The sequence below is a fragment of the Juglans regia genome, chromosome 6 (assembly GCF_001411555.2).
Source record: "Juglans regia cultivar Chandler chromosome 6, Walnut 2.0, whole genome shotgun sequence".
Classification (NCBI taxonomy): Eukaryota; Viridiplantae; Streptophyta; class Magnoliopsida; order Fagales; family Juglandaceae; genus Juglans; species Juglans regia.
Window position 1 is genome coordinate 2,005,095 of NC_049906.1, and position 22,879 is coordinate 2,027,973.

At 33.1% G+C, this 22,879-nt stretch overlaps 1 protein-coding gene across 2 annotated transcripts; it reads left to right on the top strand.

Moving 5' to 3' along the window:
- The first annotated feature begins 1,412 nt into the window (after positions 1-1,412).
- Positions 1,413-16,408, top strand: LOC109011428 (serine/threonine-protein kinase STY17-like). Of its 2 annotated transcripts, none has more exons than XM_018992643.2 (16): positions 1,413-1,853; positions 3,822-3,936; positions 5,132-5,244; positions 5,452-5,565; positions 6,503-6,575; positions 7,504-7,614; positions 8,227-8,277; positions 10,404-10,543; positions 10,638-10,742; positions 11,790-11,863; positions 13,332-13,507; positions 14,381-14,476; positions 15,300-15,380; positions 15,478-15,528; positions 15,823-15,963; positions 16,072-16,408. In XM_018992643.2, exons 1-16 carry the CDS (start codon positions 1,675-1,677, stop codon positions 16,099-16,101), a joined length of 1,650 nt encoding a protein of 549 aa, XP_018848188.1. In that variant the 5' UTR covers positions 1,413-1,674; the 3' UTR covers positions 16,102-16,408. The 2 variants fall into 2 exon arrangements, with proteins under 2 accessions (XP_018848188.1, XP_018848187.1); XM_018992642.2 differs by having other exon boundaries at positions 5,446-5,565; positions 16,072-16,407.
- Positions 16,409-22,879: the final 6,471 nt, after the last annotated feature.

A 22,879-nucleotide genomic window follows, 5' to 3' on the forward strand; every position in this document is an offset into this window, starting at 1 on the left:
AAAGGATTATAAATAGAATGTTAGAGAGTAGATAAGATATAAGAGAGCAGAGTCTGTGAAAAAGTGATAAAATGGTTAAAATGAAAATAAGATAAAAAAAAAGATGATGAAATAAGAGAGAAATAATAAAAAATTATTTATAGGAATGAACAATAACCTCTACATATAAAAAATTTACTATAACTGAATGTAAAATATAAATAAAATAGATGATCTAATGAAAGAGACTTTAGGCTATTTTTTTTTTATATTTTAAAAAAAAATATATTTTACAAGAGCCATTGAGAGTGCTGATGCCTTAATAAAATTATTGTTATTTATACGAATCTATATAATTTAATGTCTAATAAATGTTGTACTATACATTTTATATATCTATTTTTTAGTTTCAATTTTAGAATTAGGATAAAAGTTTTTTAAAAATATTGATCCCATTAAACTAATCTTGATGCAATCATCCTTCTACTACGCTAAATTTATAATAGTCACCAAGGTCATATTAAATATTGAATACTTTTATTCTAAAGTCTTTACAACACATAATTCACATGACGTAATTTAATTTAAAGATTCGAGTTTAATTGAATTATGTAATAGATTTCAAATAGATACATATATATCATATACTACTCGAGTCTTAAAACATTTAGAGCTCTCTGGATGTAAAAATCATCTCATATTATTTCATCTCATTTCATTATTATAATTTTTTTAAATTTTTACATAAAATATAATAAATAATTTAACTTTTTTCAATTCTAAAATAATACTAATATTAAAAAATAATATTATAACAATATTTTATTTAAATTACTTAAAATCATTTCATCTTATCTCATTATCCAAACTAACCTTTAATGTTATATATATATATATATATATTGGTAAACTGATTCTATTTGAAAATCTGTTTAATGATATACTAAATAAATTGTTAATGTGGAAATTGTAACATCAGTTTAAAGAAAAAGATACTGATATTTTAATATTTTATATAAATATAATAATAGATCCCATAACAAGTGGCGTTTACATATTCTAAGTTATAAGATTTATATAGTATGTCTATTTTTGCAAAAATCTAAAATGAAATTTGTACAAAAAATTTTAGAAAATTTTGATTTCTGATGATCCAATAAAACTTGTACCAAGTGAAATTTTAGATTTCTATATAAGTAATATTGTAGAAAATAATTATCAATATCTCATTTCATAAAATAAATAAAATGATTTGTTGTTATTATTATTATTAATAATAATTGGCAAGTTTGCCGAGAAAAGAAAGAAAATTATGTTTATTTTGTTTTTTGGGTTTTCCATAAAACCTTGTCAACCCTTAGACAGGGGACCACCATCTGCCTCCTATGATCCTATCTTCAAAGCTATAACCACAAACCTGACATTCTCTTAAGACGTGTCTTCCTTGTCAGGCTCTTCCTCTCTCTCTCTCGCTCTCTCTGCTACCCTTTTTTGTGACGAAAATGTCCTCCATCTTCCTTCAAAACTCCAAGCTTCTCCCTCTTCTTCTTAGATTCTTCCTCTAGTCAAAGATCCTCTGCTAATCCTCATTTCTGGAGCATCTCACCTCACTTCCCCCTTGCTCATCGTTTTTCTCCCTCACTTTTTCTCCGCCATGATTCTCGACTACTAGCTTGATACATACCACGAAACCGCATGGATTTAGTCGAAGGCATGGGAGAGAGCTCGTCGCCGCCTCGGAGCTTCGGCGGCGGCGGCTACGATGTGCGAAACGACGTGTACAACCGGTTGGTGGAGAGCGGGCACGAGGAGGTCGTCTCTAATCCTAAATTTCGCGAGCTCTTGGATGCTCACTTCAGTCGCTTGCCTTCTAGGTTCAATTCTGACTGATTGCTTCTAAATTCAATTTTATTTGCTATTTTCGTTTTCTTCTTGTCGTTTGTTTTTTCTATTCAAGTTTGTTCGTTCTCGAATTCCTAGTGGCTTTCATTTTGTAAAGTTGACTGCGATCACCGTGTGAGTCGGTTCCCGGGGTATAGACGCGTATACATGTGTGCGTGCGTGTGTGAATGGATTGTGGATTTGTGACTTTGTACAGTGGCTGAAATGCTTTCTATTGAAGACTATCTTGCGTGTGGTTTCCATTATCATTTTTTGACTTATCCCTTTAAAATCGTTCTGGAGAGGTAGTGACCTGGTAATTGGTACGACATTGAGTTCTTTGATTGCTGAAGATAATAAGGGCGTGTTTGTTTCATAAACGTAATTGTTGACAGTTTTACAGTTAGCATATAAAAGCGTGCTTCTTTTTTTAGGAGTTTTCTTTAAATTTAATTTTTTTCCCTTCCTAGTGGAATTTGTCAAATTATTTTTTGGTGTTTTTAAAGATGATATTGCTTATTAAAAAATGTTTCCATTTTTTTACCGCTCGAGTGATTATAGGAGTGTAGTTATTAATTTCACTAGTACCTAGATGTAATTAGGTTTCATGATGCTTGTATACTTCTGGTGTACTTTGTTACTATCCTTATATCAATAAAATTTTACTTTTACCTAAAAAAAAAAAAGGAGTGTGGTTATTAATTCTGTATTTCATCACCGTGAAGAAGAAAAACTAATTGATTGCAAAGCATGCTAATGCAAGCAAAACGCTAACACTAGCGCAAGCAACCAAATTTTAAATTAGCGATCCAGAAACTAATTTATATATATATATATATATGTTGTGAAAAACGATGATAGTAAAGTAAAAACAAACACGGGAAAACAAACAATCACACACGACACAGTATTTACGTGGTTCGCCAAATTGCCTATGTCCACGGGAGCTGCAAAGAATTTGTATTTCTTGAGGAATCACAATACAATGTATGGGACGACTACTGTTCACTCTGATACAGTCACAAGTCAAAACAAAGACTTTTTATATGTTATGCGGCGGAAACCCTAAACAAAGTAGAATTAGTGATGTTCGCTCGAGCAGCGTGTCGAGCCCGCATCGAGCGAACATTTTTCCCACAATCGCTCGAGCCATGTGTTGAGTGGCTCTTCAAGCGAAACTCTCTGACTTCCCTCCGCTCGAGCTGTGTGTCGAGCGGTGTCGAGCGAAATTCTCTGACTTGCCTTTGCTCGAGCGGTTTGTCGAGCTGTCTTTGAGTGAAGCTCTCTGACTTGTATTCGCTCGAGCGATGTGAACCAAACTCCATAAACTCAACAATATATATATATATATATATATGCACTTCATCATAACTTGCTATCCTGGCAGTTGTAACTGCAACCATGGCATTAGCTGTTATCATCTTCAAATGAGTTTGTGAGGTTGAGGACATTTCTCTGCAACCAGATATGGTATGGGTGAGCTGCCCAAGCAAGCAATAGGATATCAAAGCTTTTGCCTTCATTTTTTCCATGGCCCAATTGACTAAAAGCAGCCAAGAGGACTTCTAAGAATTAATACACAACCATAAACAACCTAACTGTGAAAAAAGAGCCCAGATGTATGTTAACATGGATGAATTTTTCAATGTTGTTTTTATATATTTTCTTCAAGTTAAGTAAACAATTGTTTAACAGTAGTTTGAATGTAAAGTAGTCATGTGAATATAGTTATAGTTATGGGCGGGGGCCATTACTTGTAATGTGCTAAATGTCCATGATTTGCTCCTTTCAATTGTAAACTCGAACTAGGTGTTTTTCATGTATACTACCTGTGTACTTGGGCTTTGCCTATTTCTATGAATAAAACTTCCTGATTACCTATAAAAAAAAGTTATATGTTAGGTAAAACATGTTTTCTTGCAAGGTGATAAACTTACAGATTTGCATTTTCTTTCTGTCAGTTATGGACTCGATGTAAATATTGATAGAGTTGAAGATGTTTTGTTACATCAAAAGATTCTTGCATTGGCAAAGGACCCAGAGAAGCGACCTGTCTATAATATCCGCTTCTTGGAGGTAAAACCTTTCATTTGATTCAATTGCATTTGCGAGTTTAATTTGAGGAAACCTATTTTTGTGATGCTTTTGTTCTTGAAAAGAAAGCGTTTGGATAACATACCTTGATTTTTGTTTTGGGTTTCTCTTCTACCATTCTTTTATGTTGATTGAACATTTGATTCAAATGTGAGTAGGGTAGTTCCCCGAATGATATACATGCACCTTGACATATGTGTATGGTCATGAATGTGTTCTCTCAACTCCCTAAAGTATTAGATACCATGACTCTCATTTGCTATATGTAGAAAATCTCCCTGAGAATGGATTGTTTAAAGAGTTGGTGTTTCATATTAGAGTAATCTTTATTGTTGAGAAAAAAGTTTCTAATTGATGAGTGTAATCTCCTTATGGTAAACATCTTTGGAACAAGTCAATTGTTTTTTTTATTAGTAAAATAAATTTCATTAATGCTATAAAAAAGGTGTGGCCCAAGTACACAGGAAATAGACAAGAAAAGACACCTAATTAAGAGTCAGAGAAAGATACAAGGAAATCATGAAAACTGATTCCATTGAAATCTATAGCTATGGCCCAGAGAAACAACACATTGAAAAAGAAATTTTTAAGTTCATCTAGAGAGCATCCCTAGTCTTCGAAGCTCTGGTCATTTCTTTCCCACCAAATGCACCACAATAGACACATTGTTGTCATCTTCCATACTGCTGCAATTTGGTAATTACCATAGTGACCTCTCCTGCTGGCTAGGAGAGCAACCACCCTTCCAGCCATTACCCAATTCAAGACCAACAATGGTAGCATATATGCATTAGTCAATGGTAGCTTTAAATTGTTAATATTGTTACTAAAAGTCTGATCCGGATTACTCATCAGAGGAAAAAAGAAAAGAAAAGAAAAGAAGAGAAAATTTTGATCTGGATCAATGCACATCTAGTTTATGTGGAGCAATATTTTAAATCTAATTGCATCTTCCAATTGCTCACTTTTCAAGTTTGGAAATTTTGGTTTCCCATGGCATACTGAAACCATGAAGAATCGTACTCCTATGAAAATATGTAAACTATCATACTTTATGATATTACTTTAGGTTTTCCTTCCATTTTGTTTTAAGCCTTGTATATTCTTACTCCTATGAACGTGTATGTTCTTCATTATGTCTTCAATTCTTTTTTTGTTTCTGTGTCGTGCTGGGTAGACTGCTTCTACTAGAACCGATGGTAATGATGATCAGCAATCTGTAAGTGCTCTCTCTACCCCAAGGCCATCTTGTAATGCTGCTAACGAAGGAGTAGTGCCATCACAAAAAAGGTATTTGATCTTTGCTAGTCTTATGTTCACGCTGCAACAAACATAGCTCTTTCTCTCCCAATCCCTTTGCTTAATTCAATGAAAATATTGTAGCATTTCTCTTCATTTATTACTGTGGGATTCCAGTGACTGTAGTTCTCATTCTCAAGTTGTGTTTTTTTTTTTCCCTCTATTTCATATTAATATCATTTCTGTAACTAGGACCAGGGATTGTGCTATTGAGTTTGAACCTTGCTCTAAGCTTGAGGACCTAAATTTGGATGTTAGAAGGAATCCAAGAGACATGGAGGAGAGATATCATACAGAGAACTTTTCCAGAAGGTGCCTGAGCAAGTCTTTGTTAGCATTTCTTCCGTTTCTATGCTGTTCCAGAAGATTTAAAGTGCAGACACTGTTAACAACTATAGATACTTGTAAAAAACCTAACCTAACTATAGATGAGCAAGATTCTCCTGCTTTCAAAATAGTACAACTTTACTCTTTGTCTGTACAGTGGTTTTAATATGTAGAGTGTTTCGATAATTTCCATTATGTTGCTATTAAATACTCAGAACAAGGGGTTTCCTTTCATTGGTAACCATTATTATCTGAAATGAAACGTCATATTAGAGCATTGGCAGTGTGAAAAGACAGCACCCAGATAAAATAACAAAGGTTTTCTACATGTTAGGCTAATTTTAGATCTGAGCATGCACTCCTAATGAAGCAAAAACACGACTTCCTAGGTTGGTGGGGGATTTGGAGAGAAGCTCTCTGTCCCAGGAAGCATGGATACTTCAAAGAAGAAGCTGTATCTGATGTTGGGATGCTTCAATTTTTAAACATAACAAATATAGACATGTTCTTTTAAAGATTCATGTTATATGAAAAGTGCAGCTTCCTTTTTCTGACAACGCTTTCAAGTAGTGAATGAATGCCTCTTTTATTAAAATTGGGTGGACGGTATTTTGTTTCTGATTCTTTACATTTATATGTGTGTTTATATATTGAATGCATAAAAAGCCAGAATATGTATATTTCATGTATATAGTAGAGCCTTTTGTTCATTTGTTGTGTGCTGAAGGCATATTGTATGCATCTCACCCATCATATTTGATCAAGTTCTTTCTGGATTAACTTCTCTGGACTATTCTGTGGAGGAAGAAGTATTTCTGGTATTTATCGAAAGCCAAAATGGTTGGCTGTACAGTTACAGTCTACACACATTTAGCATGTACTGGTTAATTAAGTTGACGATTGTTGAAACAACACAATGCAGGCAAGAGTTTTCAAAAGTTCCAATTCATGAAGTGATATTTTCCACCATTGACAAGCCCAAGCTTCTTAGTCAGGTATGTTATTTGGAAGAAACATACTAATTTTTAGACAGTGGGGAATTGCTTTCACTTTATTTCATTGTGTCTTGGTCTTATACTTCCACGAACTAGTATGACTGATTTATGACTGAAGTTTTTCAACCTCTTCTATATGCAACTTTACTGTTCAGATTCGTACATCCCTTACGGTTTATTGCGTGCGTTAAGCTTGATGTCTACAAAAACAAAGAACCTTTGAGTTATAGACGTCCTTATATGCGTTAAGATGATAAAATGTGTTCAGCGAGGCAACTCTTCTCTTTGTCTGTCCTAGATTCTCATATTTCCAGTATTGTTTTTTCTTTTTTTAATGTTATAGGGTTTCTCGAATCATTCAATTGCTTGGTGAGCTCTGTATGTGTACTGTAGTGTTCCTACTAAGAGGTGCAGTTTGTCCAATACATTATTGTGATTATTCTTTATGTAACTCATCCTTGGTGTTCAACCGGCTACATCAAATTTACAGTCGGTCATCTGACCATGTTAGATTTCTTTCTGGATCCTGCATTTGTCTTGATAGGATAAATTTCTGGCCTCTGTAAAAATATACTTTTTAAAAAAACTCTTCCTTGGCATTCAAAGTAGTTCTTTACTTTGAATCCATGCTGGATTTTATCTATTCATAATGCTGTAATAGAAATGCTTGCCACATTTTTTGTGTCTGCATCAAATGTTAGCACTGACATAGTACTATGTTTACTACAAATATGACGTATTCTTAACAAACCCTGATGAATAAAGTTGCCTTTTCGGAAAATGGACTTCTATTGCATTAACTTAAACTTATAGCCATCTTACTTCTGACAGACACCATCGCCCTTCAAGGTTGTAGATACATGACAACTAAAACTGGAAAAACATCAGGTCTATGGAGTTTTAATAACGTGCTGTTATTTTGTTCTAGCTTTCTGCATTGCTTTCGGATATAGGATTGAACATCCGTGAAGCACATGTGTTCTCAACAACTGATGGCTACTCCCTGGATGTATTTGTGGTGGACGGGTGGCATGTTGAGGTACTTTGTCATTTTTATTGTTTTATTGTCGTTCATGTTGCCCCTTGTACTTTCAGAACTTTGGTCACCCATGATATTTTTCTTTTGGTATAATATGAATTATGGCTGCTTATTTCTTTGAGGTTTCTTCTATTTTAATGCTCTAATTTATTGATTATGATGTTTTCATTTTTATCCTTTCTCAGTAGCATTACCATATAATTTTATGTGGCACTTCATGGTTTTGTTTCTTCACTTCTGATGCTTTCTAAAAAACCAGGAACCAAAGAAAAAAAATAAAAAGTTCAAAATAAAAAAGAAAAAATCAGTCCTGTTATCACTTGTTGCACATCTGCCGGAAACGTTCTTTTGTGTCGTAATTATTTTGCAGTGGCCTGTCCTGGTGAACTTTTGTGAAATTGTTATATGAAGTTGATGTCTTTATCAATTACTTTTCATGCAATTGCATTCAATTATCATGTTTGTGTTTCAAATTGGTTAAATTAAACAAATTGTGGCTTATCCCAGGACGGCGAGCTTGTAATATAATAAGGAGCATTGTGATTATATTTCTTTTATGACAGGGATCTGTGCTGAGTCCAAATGTTGCTGACTTTGCAATGTTGTGGCCAGGATACAGATGGTTTGTATGAAGCTATGGAAAGAGCAGTTGCTAGAAGTGAGGTAATTTGTGTCTTATTGTATTCATAATCTATTTTTATGTGTTCTTTAGATGTTGAAATCATATCGTTGAAGAAGGGTTCTTTATGGCTATGGATTGGTAGTGTGTGTTGAGATCAAAGAAACAGAAAACCGGCCTTAGTATCAAATGCACTTGGATATTACTGTTTGCATGAGTCTTGGAAAGTTGGTATTACTCCTTTAAGAATGAAATTAAAATGGTTCAACTCAAGAGGACTTTCCTGGGTCTCTTGTTTTTGGATATTCTATTTTTCTTTACATTGTCCCGTAATTTCTCCCACAATCAGTAGTTTCTGCTGCTCTGAAAGAAATGAGCATAGGTGTGTGCTAGGGTTGCACATCTTGTTGTATTTTTTAAATAAATTCTCTTATTTATGAGGACAAAGGGTTAGGAAATGGGTGCAGATGTGGGTGCATGTCCAAGTATTAGATCCATACATTTCTTAGGGATTCTTACCACTTTGGAATGTTCAGTTGCCAGTGCCCATACCCTTGACCATGTTATGTTGTGCTAACACAGCTGTGTGAAGTGAATGGTACTAGGGATTGTTTTTTGCTGCATATGGTTGGTGAATAAAGGAAAAAGGAATTAATGATGACTCCCAAACCTGCCTTAGAAATGGATATAGTGGCCACTGGAAGTTGATTCTTACTTGAAAATTCTTGCTTCTATGTCCATTCTAGATATGTTACAATACGGGAATTGGTTATGGCCTAATCCATTTAAAGGGCCTGCATGTTTGTATCGTGAATTTTTCCTATATGCATCTCATCTGAAATGCTAATGGTAATAGAACTTAACAATTCAGTTTGAAAAGCCTAGTTTGGTCACAAAGTCTTATATAAGCTAACGATATGTATTGAATGACGGAATAAATTAGAACTACAATTTTTGGCTCCAAAATTACAGTCTTAGGTTTCTCTCCGAATTTCTTATATGTTGAGCTTATCATTATCTATCTGTGCCTAGATTTGCATTCTAACAAAATGTGCAGTTGAGCTTTTGTGGGTTACTATGAGTTATCAGTATCTGTACGGGGGCCTGTGACTAAAATTTATATCTTGCTATTATGGTACTGGGCCACATGGAGCTGTTTGTGGTGCTTGACTATTAGCCTTTTTCTCTGCAATTAATTGCTTTATATTTTTCATTTTGCTCACAATTTTCAACCTTGTGTTAAGCGGAGTCTATTCTTCCAATCACTATCTTCATGTTTAATTCTATTTCTGAAAGTTAAGAGTACTACTTTTGGTGTGACGCTGCGGGTTTGGCCTTTGTTAGCCAAAAAACATAATCGTAATGATTATGACATTCCCAAGTATTGAAAGCAACTAATACCTAGAGTTTCTAAACTCATGATAACCCCCGTGGATTTCTGTAACTGATGATTCGTGGATTAGAGGTTTGCCTATGTTACCTTACTAAGAAGGTATAGGTTGAGATATTAATTTAACTACCCTTCATTCTGTCTTCTTCTGTTGTGTCCACACTTTAATCACCCAAAAATAATAAAATTAAGATTCATTTAATTATACCTTGCATGGTATTCTAACTTGCAGGATGTTATTACTGTGTTACTAAAATAGGGATTTCAAAGCCCTGAAACTAACCGTATAGTTTGAGTTGGTTTAATGCTGTCTAATCTTGAGACTTCCTCTCTTATTTATCCCCTGTACTTTTTCCATGTTTAAACATAACAACGCTCCATCATCTCGTCTTATCTCCCAAATCTAAATACTTGTGAACTTTTGCTTTTTTAGACAAGAAATCTTTCAAATAGCACATGAAGTTTCCTGTTTTTTGTTTTCCTTCTCTAAATGACCTGCTTTTGGTGTTGATACACATTATTTTCATTTACTGTTCGCTTTAAAATATGTCACTGTCTTTGCTTTCTCTGTATCTTATAAAATGGTACTGGTCTTGGTCTATTGGTTGGGGTTATGGCTTCTTAATTTTCACTATTTAGATGATGTCTAGTGGATTTGTGATGTCAATTTCTGGAACTAGAAGAGCAATTCTATAGTCATCTTCCTTAATTTTTTTCTTCTTATGAGTGAAAAATGAACACCAATAAAAGAGTAATGAATATACTCCTTTGGAAATATAGGGATCGTGGTCCCGATCTTCAAATTCTCATTCAGCTGTTGAAAAAGCATTGTCTGCCGAAGCAAAATCTGGAGATTGGGAAATAGATAGAAGATTATTGAAGATGGGAGAAAGAATTGCATCTGGTTCTTGTGGAGATCTGTAAGTTGCGTTTTGATGCTGTCGGTCCACCCCCCTTCCCCTTCTTAATTGTCCCCCACTATGTTGCTCAGTAATCTATTGCTGTAATCTGAAGGTATCATGGAGTTTATCTTAGTGAAGATGTTGCCGTCAAGATTCTTAGATCTGAGCATTTGAACGATGCTCTGGATGAGTTTTCTCAGGAAGTGGCAATTCTAAGGTGAAGAGTTTAGCAGCTGTTTGAATATTATTCATGGTGTACTTTATATGCTAAAGAGTATTTTTCTGATGTATCTTACTACAAAAAAAACCCAACAATGTAACAGTATATAGACATTCTTTGACATGTTATTTTGTCTGCTTACTAGATCCTTTTGGCTATTTAGATGTTTTTGAAAGAAATTAAAATTAAAGTCCTCTTGCCAAGCCCTCATAGTATATGATCTGTTTGTTTCCTTTGACAAAACATCACTATTGAAATTTTCCTTTTCCTCATCCTCCAAATATGGCGAGGGGTAAGTGTTTTTTCTTTTTCCCTTTCCATCACAGTGACCTTCCCCACTTACTGACCAGAACCGAATTAGTTTCTTTATCATTAATCCAATCACTGTTCAAGACTCAGGATTTTATCACCGATCCAACCACCAATTCCATGTGTGACTTAGATGTGTCGTATTTCTTGAAAATTGATTCGATTAATGGGATTTGGTATGATATACTTATGATATCAATGAGATTTAAATTCAAATGTTTCTTGTTAGAGCGTGTAAGTTTGACCCCATAAGCTGGACTACCACCCTATAGCATGTAGTCGTTAGAAGCATAAATCCATGTGTCTTCTACAAATCTCCTAATGGTTCTACAGAACCTAGAAAGAGATTCTTTAACCGTTAAGATTCAATTGAGATGTCGAATACTTATCCAGAAGTTTTCACAACTCAATCATGTATGATGGAATCATTCATTGATCTCTCCTTTTCCTTCTTGTTGCTGGATTTCTCAACTGTACACATCCTCATTGCATTTTTTTATGGTGCAATTTATGACAATTACCAGTGCCTGCATTTGCTGACAAAAATATGGGGTCTCTTGTGATTTTATATATATAAATTATAATTTTTTTTTTTGCCTTTTCCCATTGAACTTGAGAAAAATATTTTAGTTTCTAATCTCTTTTGGGATGAGTGTCAAGATTACTGCTCACCATTGTAATATATGTATTAACCACTTTTTCTTTACTTTGTGGCTTTTGTTTATCTGAATGCAGGGAGGTCCGGCACAAGAATGTCGTTCGTTTCATAGGTGCATGTACAAAGCCTCCTCATTTGTGCATTGTAACCGGTAGAACCCCTTATTGGAAACTCAAATGTTTTTGTTTGGCTTAAGTGGTTTTCTTTGTTTTTAAGTCAGCCTTTTTGTTTTTGGTTTCATCCTCTGGAATTTATGACTGCCATGCCAGAAGCTGTGGCTGACACTGCAAGTAAAATAAAATGAATGAACTCTAGATGTGGAAAGGTGGTTGTCCTTGACGTGAGTCGAAATAAATGAACTTTTCCAAGTTTCATACTGTAATTTCCATAAGCATAATTCGCTTAAGAAATTAGTATCTTCACCACACGCTCTTGTATAAGAACATGTATTGAAGCAAAAATATCCCTGTGGAGGAAATTCCTGCTCTAACTTTGTAACTTGAGAAAATTTGTTGAAATTACTGTGAATTTGTTTGGTTTAGTTCTCTCAGTTGATGTACAACATTATGTGTCTTTCACCGCTATCACTCAATAGTCTAGGTTGAATGCCTATTGCTTTACCTCATGTACCGTGTGTCAATGAAATGTTTAAATAATCTGCACTTTTAATTTTGGTGATATGAAGATTGAGGCCCCGTTTGGATACGCAGTTGGTCCGGTCCCATCCCATCCAATCTCATCTTATCTCGTCTCAACACCCAAACACTACTCAAACACAAGCACTTTTCAATTTCTCTTTTATACTTTTTTATCTAATCATTACTAATCATTACAATTTTTCCAAACTTCCATATAAAACACAAAAAATTCAACTTTTTCAAATCTCAAAACAAAAATAATATTCTAACAATATTTTAACTTTATAATATGTTTATTCAACATTTTCTCTCTTTTTCCAAAATCCAATAAAAATCTTAACTCAAACTATTTCATTACTATTCACAAACCATATTACTACTATTCACAGATTTCTCATCTCTTCTCATCTCATCTGACTATCCAAACGAGGCCTAAACCTTTGTGTGATAATTATGTTGGTACTCATTGAAGTAATCATTTGAGAGCTTCACTTTTGTTTCAATATGTAGTGCAAAGGGAACAAGTCAATAACAAGACAACTATTATCTTGTTCAAAGGCACCCAAATTAAGAATTTAAAAGCTAAACTGGGAGGTCAAAATATAATTCAACATTATTTGAGATTTAAGTCAAGAAATCGTTGAACAAATGGCAATCACATATCATTCCTGTACGACATTTAGTTCCTTTTTATGCTTTTTTTTTTTATTAGGCCCCGCAAGCCATCAACATCTACCTGCCTGTTACATGCTGTTGACATGATTGGTCCACTGTGAAGTTGAATTTCAGAGGCTGTCATTTGTTGCATACTTTGAAGCAATTCCCTTTGTAGTCCTGTCGGTGCATCAAGTACAGTGAAATATGCCATCACAGTTCTTTTTCATGTATTATTTTGTATTTGAATAAGTGTCTATTTTCATCTTTTCCACGTATAGAGTTGGCTATTGGCCTTGACTTCTAGGATTTTGATCTTGTTTGCAGAGTACATGCCTGGAGGAAGCCTGTACGATTACTTGCATAAGAATCATAACATCTTGGAACTCCCTCAGCTGTTGGAGTTTGCAATTGATGTCAGTATGGGAATGGAGTACTTGCATCAAAACAACATAATCCATAGGGACCTGAAGACAGCAAATTTGCTGATGGACACTCACAACGTAAGAATTTGTGGAATTATTGATTTGATTGATTCATGGCTGAAGCAGCTTAGTGATTAAATTACCCTTTCACAACTATATAAGATTAATAATATATAAAGAAACGATTTTTGGAAGAAAAAAAAGCCAAGTCTCTTTTTATGGTTCAAATGTACACTATAAGTTTTAATATTTCGATCACAGACAACCTTCAAGAGCCAAATGATACTTACAAGAATCCTAGAATAATTTTCGAATTCTTTTTCTCCAACTAGCCAACAGTGCAGTTCCACCCTGAAAAAACTTTTTTTATTTTTTTGATCGGTAAACAAAATTTTATTGATCAAAAAACCACTCTGAAAAAACTTAGTGCCAGTGGTAAATGTTTTCCATTTTTAAATCAAGTGTTGATAGCCTGTAAAAAGAACTAGATATGGATATGGGGAATGATTATTTTTCTTTTTTTGTTTCTGATCTTTTGGCATGTGTTGCTCATATTTTAGTTATGTATTTGGCTCGAAAAGTTGATTACAGACTTAAAGTGATCTGTAGGATTTGAATTATAACAGAATTGACTTCTACGAAATTACTATGATTAGAATCATTATTTGCATTTTAATTGATTGTAATTGATTCTTCCCTCTTGAAATTCACCCAACAATGAATCCAGTGAACCTTGGTTATTTCTACAGTCACGCTTCACACTATTGATGTTGTCATCATATTTATCATTGTCTATGGACATTGACCTGATAGCAAAAATACAAATTGTTGATGGCTAGACTTCAAATTGAAATATTTTTTTCTCCAGTGAGTTAAAGAGTGACAAGGTTGTGATCTTTTGTTTTTACTATTATTAATTTTTTCATGGAAATTGTGTTTTTTGGTCTCAAGGTTGTTAAGGTGGCAGATTTTGGCGTTGCTCGATTCCAAAATCAAGGGGGAGTGATGACAGCAGAGACCGGAACATACAGATGGATGGCACCTGAGGTTGGTATTAATTAAGTTTGATATTACCTTTCGGTTTTTGAGCTTTTGATTTTTAAAATATTGCGGCTAAATTTACATTCTAGAGTTCTAGATTCTTTTAACGAATCCAATAATCAACTCTTAATTTGCTGTTTTATCCTTTCACTGAGAATCTTACTCTTCCGACTTGTTTTATAAAGACCCTTTCTTTTGATATCTTCCAGTAATGGCTTAGGTACTTGCTTTTTTAGAAGTAAATAACCTTATGGATTCTGTATCATACTTTTGGTCATCAAATATACAGACAGTGTCGAGCAGTCCAGGCCACCCAGTTTTAGGATTAAATTCAGCATCCTAGAATGATGCTAATCTCTTTAAAAAAAAAAAAACTCTTGAGAGCTTACAAAGATGATATCTTATTAATTATATATGTGCCTTTTTCAGCAAACTAATAACAAATCATGTCTTCAAGAGAAGGAAGCTGGATGCTCTTAATTCCCTTGGGATGCCGGCATGCTGGCTTTGTACTGATCATCTTTTCTCGTTTTTGGAAGAGGACAGGACCCCAATTTTATAAATAAAACCTTCACTTGTGGGCTTTGCACTCATCATCTTAAACTTCTATTTTTCAATAAAATATTTGATTACCTATTAAAATAAACCATCTTATATTTACTAATGCATTGGTGGCAGAGCTGAGCAGACCTTACAGGAGCAGTTATATAATTCTTTTACTTGCTTTTATTCCATACGAGAACAAATTTGAAGTTTAATGTCTCTGATTTTATATTCATATGTAAGTATTCTTACAGTTTTTCTGCTCATTTCTGTTCTTTTTCGCAAGGTCATAAACCACCAACCATATAATCAGAAAGCAGACGTATTCAGTTTTGCAATAGTCCTGTGGGAGCTAGTGACAGCCAAGGCACGTTCTTTCTTTCTAAAACAATTCAAAATTTCAGAGAAAAAAGTGCCATACAAGTCGAGATAAATGACATTCATGTAAGCTTATTTTATGACAGGTTCCATATGATAGCATGACTCCACTACAAGCTGCCTTGGGTGTGAGACAGGTTTGCACGTCTGAATAGCTGAGTCGTGATTTAGTAATTAATGCTTTTGCATTTTTTTGGGCTATGGCTGTTGCATTTCTCCAGTTTTAAAGCTCTGGTATTTTTGTAGTATTACCTATAAAAAAAAAGTGTGGGCATCTTAATTCCTCTGGGAGCCTGTATATTTGACACGTAAGTGTTGGTATCTAATGGCTCAGGGAGTCTGGTATATTACACACTTCTTGTCTGGAGACCAAAGTTAAGCTTCTGAATTTATCTGAACCTAAAAGTTATGTCATGTATTCTATTTTCCAGGGACTCCGTCCTGATCTTCCAAAGAATGCACACCCCAAGCTGTTAGAATTAATGCAGAGATGCTGGGAAGCAGTTCCTGACAATAGGCCTTCCTTCTCCGAGATAACAGCTGAACTTAAAATTCTCCTTCAAGAAGTTCAGGTATATCTGTCACTCTCCTTCGAGCCACAATTGTCATTCTCCTTTCCATTCTGTTTTCTTTTAGAGATTTGTCTTGTTCTGTATGTAATTCCAGCATGTCAATTTCAGAAAACTTCGGAAGTAACAAATGGTAGTTGAACATACCCAGTACGCGAAGCGGCTTATTTTTAGGCATTTGGGTGAGGATTTTTAATTTTATTTTTTTGGTTTCCCCCTGTTTTGGCTTCTTCAGTTAGATTGAGATTATTTTGTACAACCGAGTGAAAGGAAAGTTCTGAAGGCTGTCTTATACAAAGTGAGAGAGACAAAGGGAGGGAGGGGTCCCATAATCTGTATTATCTGTATACTTTTTTCCAGGGACTCTTAAATACTAATACCACGATAAATTTCACGGTAAAACTTATAAAAAAAAAGAAAAAATTCACGGTAAAGCTTGTGCATGCCTTTTGTGATTGCTTCAGGTTTTCGATTCCCCGCATTTCCGCCTCCAAATGTGATCGGTAAACTCTTGAATTACCAGCAAAATCTGATTAGTTTGAATAACTTTGAAAAACAGGGAACTCTACTGATCATTGGGTGGAGCATTTAAGTCCTAAATAGGTTAAATTGAGGTGCCATTTGCCTAAAATCTCATATCAGCTTCTTTTAGCTTGGCATTTATGCCGCTTGCAAGGAGGTGAGAATGAGATGTCATGTGGGGTTGACATCTAGGGCCGCCGATGGGATGGATTTAGAATCCCACTTCACTATACTGAGTTCAGTCTTCAATGCCTCCCAATTCCCATGGCTAGTAGCAGGAATCCTTCCTAATTTTGTCTCGAGTCTTGACCTTGAATGTAATTATGTCCTGTCAATGAAGATAGCCCTTTATCTTTTGGATGAGAGCATTTTTTTAAAAAAAACTTTGGGGCCCTTTTTTCACACTCATCTTGGACCTGCTTACCTAATATTATTTCATGCTTAAAGCAACATGCCCCCATATTTGTAGCAGTTTGGTTCCATGGTTGATGTGGACCAAAAACCCTGCCATATATATTGCCCAAAACCAGTGACTTTGAGGGCTTGTTTAGATACCAATAGAGTTATGCTGTGTGGCATATGCTAGGCTGCGGCCCAGCGATAACCGCTGATGTGCTGTCTAATATAAATTTGTATTTATATTTTTTTAATATTTTTAAATATTTTTAAAAAATAAAAATATATATCAATACATTAAAAATTATTTCTTTAATTATTAAATAAAAAAAATTAAAATATCTGAGCGTACGTAGACAGTATACTAATATTTTTCATACTAATAATATCCGTGTGAATAGTAATGACTTAATTTGAGAATATCTTAAAAATATTGTTTCCAAAAAAATAATAAACATAGAATATGGGAGCTGGCTACTCGTTTGTTCTTGTGCTTGACAGCTAATACAAAGCCGACCAATATAAAAAAAGAAAAGCAGTACTGTAAGTCTGAAATATTCTTCTACTTGATTGGAAAAATACAGAAATATTCTTGTACTGAGGAGAAAATTACAAGAAAAGAAAAAGGAGCAGCAGTGAAATATCATTGTACAGCAGAGAGTCGTCATTGCTGTCATCATCATTAACGTTTTCAGTAATAAAATGGCCTGGTGGATTGTAAGTTGTGGTTGGAAAACAATAGCTCTTAATTAATTTCTATATATTCTGGAAGCTGCATGCAAAGAAACAAATTTAGATGGAAGTTTTCTTGTTTTCTTGCATGCATGGATATATATGATACGTTGAATCAAGCAATCAATCATAATTTTCTCGTGCTGGGGAGTATTTCTTTTTCTGGTGGGGTAACGATGTCATAAAACCTCATGTGCATGCATGTGTACTGCCAAAATGTACTACTTTGATCATGGACTTAATTATTAATTAAGTAACCGATATTAAAAAGGTCGATGATGATCTGGACTGGATCTGGATCAGAATCGAAGCCACCTAATCCTCGTTTCGAAATAATTAATGAATATTAATATAACATATATAGTATTATATCAAACGAAAGCATATATATAATAATATATGGTCCTTCACTTTAATATTAATAAGCTGGCCATCAGAACCACGAAAAATATTCGAGAATTACTGGAAAAATCGATAAAGACTAAAGAGTTCTACGTACTCTGATAAAAGAATAGTCAAAAAGAAAGAACGTCCAACTTAAAGAAAAAGAAAATTCATTAGAGCTTTGAATCTGTGTGGGGGTCAGATGCCTGACGACTTTCACTTTCGTCTTTATATTTTGTTTGCCTAAAAAAAAAAACGAGTGCAATTGGAAAAAGTACTCATAGAAAGAAACAATTTGGTGGACCTATATCTCAGACAACAATTTAGTGGACATTAATTTCATATAATAGGTTAGATAAATTATTTTATAATTTAATGTAAGTTATATTAATTTATAAATTTATTTTTATAAAATTTTTTGTATGATTAAATCATATCACATCAATAATAGAGATGAAAATGCATCTCTATTATTGATGTGATATCGAATTCAAGTTTTTGTGATTGTCCTTTCTTTTTCTTTGTATTATTCCACTGCTAAGCTTTTAAGGAGAAGATCAAGATCAAGCTAGCCTCGTCCTTATCCTTTTCATAATCTGACAAATACTAATTGGAGACCCCATTAAGTTCCAGTCCTGCGGTGGCAATTAATTCCATGTGGTCTCACTCCATTCTTGTTGCTGCATGAAGAAGGTCAACCGCGCGCAATGAGGACCGCAAGAACCTGCAACACGTACGTGCATGCCATTGGACGATCGAATCCCCCAAAGTCAGATCGGTTTCATTAGCAAACAAAATTTATGGTACCAGCTTGCAACTTAATTGATAAAATCTTAGTAGGAAATGTATTATGTAATGGTACTGGGCTTCATTCCACCAAGAACTGTCCAGTCATTTTGGGTGAGCAATCACATCGATCGATGATCCTTTCACAGTGTGAATTAATAATATTGCTGGCTAGGGTTGGCATTTAGTCCTATATATAATATTAATCAGTATATATATATATATATATATATTAATCCTTTCACAATCAATTATATTAATAAAGTGTATAAAGAATTACGTAAAAATACTCTCCTTTTAAAAAATATTCATTTTTTCCTTAATATATAAGAATTAAGAACCAATTGTCCAGACATGAGTACTAGTGTCAATTAATGATCAATATTCCATGCATTAAAAACCAATTGTTTACATCGGTTAATTAGAATCTCATGATCGATCATGAAGAACCAAGACTGCATGCATGCGGAAGCTGAAACCCTAGTTCTTATATTTTAAACGCAGACTACAAAATATTAGGGCTTCGGTCGACCGTAAACAAGCACACGGGCCGGAAAGGTATTGTAATTTGTAGGTATCGAAGTTGGATGGACCGTAAGGATCTGAGGAGACAAGCAGAAACCTCCATATTATATCCTGATCATGGTATTTGTCCTTCTTTCCAGTTCATTTCTTTTTTCCTTTGTTTTTTCTGTTGTCGTGTGATCTTCTAATATATCGGAAACTAGAAGATATTAATGTTTGTCAAGGTTTGATCAGGATATTCATGCATGAGTGGGTCAAAAAAAGCCAATTTGCTAGCTACATACATACATATATATATATATATATATACGTACCTTCATCCCGCGGATGATCCAGTCCACGTGTAATAATTAATTAGAATGGTAATATATATCAATTTTAACGACTAAATTCCCAATGTGTATGTAGTAATATATAATAACAAGATTAATAAAACATACTTTTGATCACATATAATTGAATGCTCCGTCAAGCTTCATTATTATTTTGGTTAGAAAATTACCAATTTTTTCACTGTCTTTCTAATTTTATAAAGATAAATACTTTAGCCAACTACAAAAAAAATTATATAAAATTAAACTTATAAATTAATGTGATATGATGCAGTATATGTCAAATTATAAAATTATTTTTATTATAAAATAGATATAATAAATGATATAAAAACACTTTAATATGTGTGTTTAATCCTCTTGCGTATGTAACAATATCTCTCTTTAGTTTTTTCTTTCAAATATCTTTATATATAATACGTAATGCTGACGTATGATTTTTTTTCTTGATAATAATAACAATAATACTAGCTAGCTAGAAAAAAATAAATACAATATTAATGATGATATATATACGTACTCATGACATGATTGCTCCCACGATTTAATCTACATGCATGTGAACTAGTACTCTATGTATTTAGAGAAATGATATATGTAATTATAGAGTCTGTAATTGTCATATAATTATGATTTGAAAAATAAATAAATAAATATGAGATTTATGTGAAAAAAAAAATTAATTATTTAAAAATAGACTTATTATTTTTCAAAATAATTACGCATCATTTACACGCTTTACGACTGTATATAACATTACTTAATTATATATTTTACCCTTATCTCATAGCCTACGTAACCCTAGTTATCTTCTACTGTTCTAAAATCTTGTATAACCTTAGTTATATACTTAGGTAAAAAATATTCAAACTCATATCTTTCATCATAAATATTAAAATTAATTGTGAAGGCCAGGCATGCAGATTCATTGCAACAGCCCTCGTCATGATATCTGATCTCCATACGTAGTAATTACAACGTCCATGCATTCAAATTACAAATATAAATGGGGGACTCAAGCTAGCTGATCTCAAATCCGCATGAAATATTGTTACTATTTTTTTTTTTTTTTGATTCAATAGAATGCTAGCTACTGGCTTAAGTATTTTGTCTTTCTAATTACTTATCAAACGGGGTCTTTCTTTTTCGTGAATTTTAGTTTCACTGTTGTAAATAAATATAGAGTCAGTGTTATCCTAAGAGTATCATGTCATGTCATATCGATCCGCGTGTTCGTCATGACCAGATCGAGTTAGCATGCAGAAGGTATGAAAAACAAAAGGAAAATGACAAAGATATTGATGATCAAGCTGAGATCAATTACAGTACCGTGCGTGAGAGCTGGCAGCCACCCGTGATACATACATACATATATATGTATATATATAAGTAATTTTACGTGTAGTTACAATTTTCAATATATCAATAAGTAGATGAGTAAATTTTTTAATAAATTTTTTTAAAATATATTTAGTATTTATATATATATATATAGTCCATTCGAGGACATCCAATAAGATTAGCATGTCTCTGTGTAAGAATGATACGCACAAATAAAAAATAGGTCCAAATTTATTAAGTGTTTATATATATATATATATATATATATATATATAAGCCAATTATGAAACCTCCGTTTACGTACGTACAACTCACACAGAAAACGCTACGCGAGCTAAACTATTCTCCATTATGAATCTCTGATCTATAACGTCTTTAGCGCACATGCACGCACACAGATCTAGTGATCTACAGCTCCATCTCCAGCTTTCTCGATTTCTGTGCAGACCACTTTGTTAAACTCATTCATTAACCTTACATATATAAAATGATATATATATACCGTTATTTATAATTTTATATAAGACGTTATATTTATTTTATAATAAAAATAATATTATAATTTGTCATATATTCCTGTTAATTTATAAATTTATTTTTATAAAATTATTAAAATATTTCTTTAAAATTACTACTCAAAAAAAGATTTAAAAAAAAGACTTATCTTTATTATATGAATTTTGTTACTCATCATTCTACACATCATATATCATACATCATACATTATATTTATTTTTATTTTTTTAATATTATTTTCTGATTTTATTCTTTTAAATTAATTGATTTTTTCTACTCATTATCTACACATCATACATTTAGTTAGAAAAAAAAATAAAAAAATAAAATTATGTGTATTGTTTGATTTAAGGATGAGTAGATTTTTTTCTTATAATTACACTAGCTCGTGTGGATCCAAATCAGAGTCCCTCTCTCTCTCTCTCTCTCTCTCTCTCTCTCTCTCTCTCTATATATATATATATATATATACGTACACACAGCGGCTTGAACATGCATATTGTCTTCGGTTTGATGGACGAAATTATTTAATCCAGATTAGAGAGATACATAGATATTCGAGACTATATATTTAATATTGCAATTCCCATTTTTATGACTAGCCTCAATGTTGTGATCTATAGATTATATTTACAAAATGGTATTAATTATTGTGAATTTCTCTATTCTTATATTTTATTCTGAATTATTTTATTCTCAATTCGGCATGTAGAGCAAATAATTTACATTATTTAAATGATAATATTTTATTCGTAGTATTATTTAAATTTTAAAGTTTATTTTTTAAATAAAATTATGTTATGGTTTGTTCTATACACTGCTTTAGAATAAAATTCTTCTTCTACTTTTATGGAAATTGATAAAGATACACGTGAAGTACTATTTTACAACCATTTTCACAACTATATTTTCACAACTATGTTTTAAAGAATCGAGATTTTGTAAAATGACAGATACTTCCATTTTAAAATCAAATGGCTGTTGTGAAAGCATTGATTTGCTTTATTTATTTATTTAAATTATATATATATATATATATATAATTTTCGTCTTTTTTGGTCCTGATTCCTGAAGAATATTGAGGTCCCTTGCCATTTGCTGGTATTCTTAACTCTTACGCGCGCTAAAGTGCCATTAGAGAGAATAAATGATAAAGCACGAAGATTGGTTCAACTAAAGTGCAATCTGCATGACAATTGAGAGATTCCGTAGTGGACCCAGTACTTCTTTCTGTGACGCGGTTTCTGTTTCCTTTGCATGGAAAAAGCCATGCATTCATGGACAAAAAGGGGTCAATTATTAAAATAAGGACCTTCGTTAGAAAGGAGAAAAAACTAGAGAGAGGGAAAGAAGAAAACAAATAAATAATATTACTCAAAGGGCCA

Excerpts from the sequence above, each read along its gene's own strand:
- LOC109011428 (XM_018992642.2), top strand. The coding sequence starts at position 1,675 with ATGGATTTAGTCGAAGGCATGGGAGAGAGCTCGTCGCCGCCTCGGAGC. Across the intron at positions 1,854-3,821 it reads TTCAGTCGCTTGCCTTCTAG|TTATGGACTCGATGTAAATA; the intron begins GTTCAATTCTGA and ends TCTTTCTGTCAG. Across the intron at positions 7,615-8,226 it reads TGGACGGGTGGCATGTTGAG|GATACAGATGGTTTGTATGA; the intron begins GTACTTTGTCAT and ends TGTTGTGGCCAG.